Genomic DNA, 5,643 nt, shown 5'->3' on the forward strand with positions numbered 1-5,643 from the left:
ATTATAAATATAATAAAATTTATGATAAATAAAAAGGAAAATAAAAATAATAAGAAATATTTAAAATAAGAAAGATTTGTGTATCATTGCTACTCTGTACAAAATATCTGTATATGATCATTGCTACCAAAAACGCCCTTATTACTCCCTATAACAAGAAACTCAGCGGTTAGTGGTGGACGGCTGTTTCCGTCGATGAGACCACAACTCGACTGTGTAACAGGGTAATCAAAATAGATAAAATAAAAAATATACTTCCTTTGACCGGTGACCGTGCGAACCGGTTCGAAGTTGGAACCATGAGAGAGATAATGTTTATATATTCCATCATCTGTTCCGTTTGGATCCTCTCACCTCTCTCTCTCTCTCTCTCTGGTGCCATGGAATCCGGTAGTGCCCGATGTTTATATTCTCTCTGGTTCTGAAATCATCGCCGAGGAAATAACAAATGCAACTTCCAAACCTCGCGAAGCTTCCTTCACACACTTCCTTCTGTGAGTTTCCTTCTCTTCTTCCTCCTCCTTCTCTCTTTCCGGTCGCCGGAAACTTATCCGGCATAACCATGCTCACCGGAGCCACCGGGGAATCTTCTAATTCTTTTCTCTTTGTGCTTCTATTCCGCGCAGATTCCTTGTTCGTCGAACAAGCTCTTTAACATTCCATCACCACAACTTCCTACCTACACCTTCCGATATTGCATCTTCAACTGTTTAGGTTACATTTCACACGTAATAATTGATTGTTTCTTTCGATTGGATCGGTCGGAACCATCGCTCGAAGAGAATCTCCGGTGACGTAGAAGCAATATCAGTTTACTGTATGTATTGGTTCGGATTAATAATAATAACGAAAAAATAGAAAGAAAATCAGAGTTGAAAATAGCCAGAAGAAGATTAAGCGCGATGTTGGATCTTAATCTGAATGCCGAGTCGACTCAGAACAACGAGTCGCTGGTGCTGTTGGACAAGTTTCCCGAAGCTTCGTTGGGAACTTCGAATTCCTCCGTCGTGAATGCGGAGGGATCGAGCAACGAGGACTCGTGCTCCACACGCGCCGGCGACGTGTTCGCCTTCAGTTTCGGAATCCTTAAGGTGGAAGGCGCGAACGAAGTCGTCGCCACGGCGACGAAGGAGCTGTTTCCGGTGAGCTCGGAGAATTGGCAGGGGCAGAGTTCGACGTCGTCGTCTCAGGCGAGGAAGAATTTAATGGATCTCCCGCTGGATCATCAAAACGGTGAGGTGAAGGTGGTTCAGGTTCAGCCACAGCCTCAGGTGAAGAAGAGTAGGAGAGGTCCAAGGTCTCGGAGCTCTCAGTACAGAGGAGTCACTTTCTACAGAAGGACCGGAAGATGGGAATCGCATATCTGGTTCGGTCACTTCACATTGTTTAATCAGGCGTCTTTTGTATATTTGACTATTTTCCCTTTTTTATTAGGTTTTTGTTTGAAGGAATTTTAATTTTCTGTGGAATTTGACTTTGGTTAATCATGGTTGAATTGAATTGCATCTGACTCTAATTTGTTGTTTGGTGTAGGGATTGCGGGAAGCAAGTCTATTTGGGTATGGATTTGTATTTTTTACTAATTATTCTTTCCATTTATATTTGAATTTATTATTCTATGATTTGCTATTTTTAGCGTCTTTTTTATTAGATTGGTATTGGGCATTGTAGGTGGATTTGACACCGCTCATATTGCTGCTAGGTAAAACTTTTTGGACATAGTTTAAATATTCTTTATCGTTTGATTGGTGTCTTCCTTAATTGACTTGGAATTTTCAAATTTAGGGCCTATGATCGAGCTGCTATTAAGTTCAGGGGACTTGATGCTGATATCAATTTTGATCTCGTTGATTATGAGGAGGATCTAAAACAGGTTGGAAAACGCATAAGCTTTTGGTGAATTTGAATCTAGATGGAACTTGTGATTGCTTTTTTACTGGTTTGTTATTGTTTATGATGGACAGATGAAGAATCTTTCAAAGCAGGAGTTCGTGCACATACTTCGCCGCCACAGTACCGGTTTCTCAAGGGGCAGTTCGAAATACCGGGGAGTGACACTTCACAAATGTGGCCGTTGGGAAGCTCGAATGGGACAATTCCTTGGCAAGAAGTGAGGACCTACTTTTTTTTATGTTTACTATAACTGATGTTGTGGTTTGTTATGTTTGTAGGATTAGATATTAGTACGAATCATTAGATATTAGATATTAGTACGAATTCAAGTACCTATTGATTTCAGTTTTTACCTATTGGCATAACTGAAGTACGAATTCAAAGCGAATTGTTTTCGGTTTGGTAGTCAATGGATCTTTACTCTTCAGGCTTTTTCCATGTTTGGAGGAACATGTCTAGGATGCCTGTTTCAAAGAAACAATTGGCGGAGGTGTTTTTGTTGTTATAGAGATTGCAATGCTTTCGTGCAGGTATATATATCTTGGGCTATTCGACAGCGAAGTAGAAGCTGCAAGGTCCTAATGATACATGAATTACATTCTACTTGCACTGATTTTTTTACCCTGAATTATCAAAGCTCTTTACGGTTCCAACCAATATATGTCTCCCTTTTGATTTTCTGGAAATCAGGGCTTATGACAAGGCAGCTATCAAGTGCAATAGAAGAGAGGCTGTCACTAACTTTGAGCCAAGTATATATGAGAGCGAGATGAAACCTGAAGCTATTAATGAAGGTAGTACTTCATAGCATGATACTTTGAGTTATATTTTATTTCCAATTGATTGTCAGTGTTAAAAAGAAATGTTCAATGTGAAATGAGGTTTGTATTTGTCTTCAACACAGGTGGCAGTCACGACCTTGACCTCAATCTGGGCATAGCAACCCCAGGACATGGTCCCAAAGAAAATAGGGGCCATCTTCAGTTCCAGTCCATCCCTTACAACATGCATCCCGGAAGAAGTTCAAGGGTATATAGTTAAACTTTACATCTTCATTTACTTTAAGCACGGAAGCAAAGGTTTATATCACATTATAACCCTTTATGCACTCAAGCTAGTTCTTTAACACTCTTTATAGGTCATGAATGATAGTGTTATTGAACACATTTTTTAATGGAAGCAGTGTTCTTCTGTCCTTTGTGGGTTCACCTTGTTGGGAAACACCAACCCAATTTCCCTCTTTGTAAACTCAAAATAGACACTTGGCGAAAATGAAAAAAAATAAGAATTCAGAGTAGAAAAATGATACCAAGAATTTTAATGTGGAAAACTTTTCAATGTGAAAGATAAAAATCAATGACCAGGCTAGTAAATATCTCCATTATTGAATGTAGGATTACAATGACTCTCTCAATACAAGAGAATATCTCTCAACTTCACCCAACAATAACGATTTACAATTTCTCTCAACTCTTATCAAGTGTGGTGGAAACTAAAACTTTCTTTTTCACTATCACTCTTGTTTTGCTTCCCTTTGAATGGGATGATATGAGATACTCTAACTCTTTACAAGACTTCCTAATTATAAAAGAGGGGTGTGACTTCCTTCAATCTTCACTTTTCTAAGTGGAGTGTGTAAGTCTAAAGGCAAAAGAATTTAATTCCTAGTCCTTGGAAAGTGTTCCACAACTTTTTATACATGCCTTGAAATGTGCTCCTCAATTTCTTATGTATTTAAATTTATATGTTTACTTGAATGTGAATCTCACCTTAATTATGGAAGAATTTCCAACACACCTGTAGCTTATTACGGCCTACTTACTTTACTTTGGCATTGTTGACCTTTGTGAAACATGTGGTTTTTGTTTTTGTTTTGTAATTACCTCACGTTGATGTCTTAATAATGGTCATGAGAAGGTGCGTTCTCTTTATTTGCAGATGGAGACTAATGTTAATTCGGTTATTGGTGATCCTTCTTTGAAAAGGCTGGTTGTAACTGAAGAGCGTCCTTCTGTATATTCCACTTTCTTTCCCAATCTGGTTAGTTCAAATGCCTGCTACAACTGATTACTTATTTTTTTACTAAATGCTTCATATAAACATTCACGATAATTTCCTGTTTTGTGTCTACCTTAGAACAAAGAGGAACGTTTGCTTTTGATTTTGACATAACATTCGAAGTTGAGTTTTATGCTCGGGGAATCCTCTTTACATACTGATCTTTGTCAACTTTTGGTGCAATCTAAGTTATCGGGGAATTCGTCTTTGTTTAGTATATATTTGATTGATGTTCCATGTCACTTATTCTTTTTTGACATGATGAGCTGTTCCCAAATATGTTCAAAAAACAGATCTTGAAGTGGTGAGTCTATAGGTCCTTCTGATGCATAGATATATTCTTGGTAATGAGCTAAATTTGGAATATGGCTAATAATTCAATGACAAATACCATCACAGCATTAGGATAATATTTCCGTCAACATTCCTTTTCAAATTTGTATCCTATTATATGGAGGTGATTCTGGTGGATGATGTAACATTAACATTGTGCATTAATACGACTTGATACCATCATTTGCGTGTTTTCTTGCACAGGAAGATATTTATATGCCTATCTTTGAATTATTGTTGAAATATTTGACAGGAAAGAGCAGAGAGAATGGGCATAGATCCTTCAAAAGGAGTTCCAAACTGGGCGTGGCAGACAAATGGCCAGGTTAATGCCACCCCAGTACCACCGTTCTCTACTGCAGCATCATCAGGATTCTCAATTTCAGCTACTTTTCCATCAACTGCCATCTTTCCAACAAAATCCATGAACCCAATTCCCCAGAGCTTCTGTTTCACTTCACACAGCACACCAGGTAGCAATGCACCTCAATTCTATTACGAGGTCAAGTCCTCGCAGGCACCATCCCAGCCTCTATCTTGTAATACAAGTATAAATGGTAGCCCACCACACAAGTTCTGAAGTTCAATTCTCAAAACGACAGTTAAAACTTTTTTTTTTTTTTTCCTGTTTGCATGATTTAGGGATCGGTACAATGTTGTTGCTCATGGTATGTTTGTATGTGATGAAAAGATTTTTTTCTTCAGAGAGAAAGTGAAAAGAAAAAATGCATGATGTGTTTTAAAAACAAAATTTATTTTTTATTTTTACTTTTTATTTAATTTAAATTCTTAAAAAAAAATCCGACTCAAATATCTTTCTACTATCTAATAGACTATTATTCGTCTATGGTGACAATTAACCATATTTGTCTTATAGGCATTTTTATTTATTTTATTATATTAGAAAATTAAATATATTATTTCTTCTGTCCTTAAATAATGTCCGTTTTAGGTTATTTTACACAAATTAAGAAAAAATAATAAATAGATAAAAGAAAATAATAGTCTTATAAAATTAATTTTGTATTATCATTAATTCATTTAAAGATTTTGTTGTCTACTATTAGTATTATGAGATATAGATAAAAAAAATAACTATTTTTAAAAAATTAAAATGAAAATTATTTTGAAACAATTTTTTTCTCTTATTAAATCATTATAATTGGAAAGGGAGTAATATTTTTAATAAAATATAATTTATTAATATTTCACCTATGTATTTACCTATTGATTCTAATAACGGTTACAAAGTGGATTAGGACCTTTTAATTTATAGATGTGGATATTTGACCTATGAGCGAGGATACCCCAAAATTAGAAGAAAAAAAAAGAAGGAAAAAAGTTAGACAAATAAAGAAG

At 36.2% G+C, this 5,643-nt stretch overlaps 1 protein-coding gene across 2 annotated transcripts; it reads left to right on the plus strand.

Moving 5' to 3' along the window:
* Positions 1-247: 247 nt before the first annotated feature.
* On the plus strand, positions 248-5,035 carry LOC100796271 (ethylene-responsive transcription factor RAP2-7). 2 transcript variants are annotated; one of them, XM_003546994.5, is made up of 11 exons: positions 248-494; positions 627-1,366; positions 1,534-1,559; positions 1,672-1,702; positions 1,786-1,873; positions 1,965-2,110; positions 2,424-2,468; positions 2,584-2,687; positions 2,798-2,922; positions 3,832-3,933; positions 4,538-5,035. In XM_003546994.5, the coding sequence occupies exons 2-11, from the start codon at positions 903-905 to the stop codon at positions 4,862-4,864; spliced, it is 1,458 nt and encodes a 485-aa protein (XP_003547042.3). In that variant the 5' UTR covers positions 248-494; positions 627-902; the 3' UTR covers positions 4,865-5,035. The 2 variants fall into 2 exon arrangements, with proteins under 2 accessions (XP_003547042.3, XP_006597307.3); XM_006597244.4 differs by lacking the exon at positions 2,424-2,468 and having other exon boundaries at positions 265-494.
* Positions 5,036-5,643: the final 608 nt, after the last annotated feature.

The sequence above is a fragment of the Glycine max genome, chromosome 15 (genome assembly GCF_000004515.6).
Source record: "Glycine max cultivar Williams 82 chromosome 15, Glycine_max_v4.0, whole genome shotgun sequence".
NCBI lineage: Eukaryota > Viridiplantae > Streptophyta > Magnoliopsida > Fabales > Fabaceae > Glycine > Glycine max.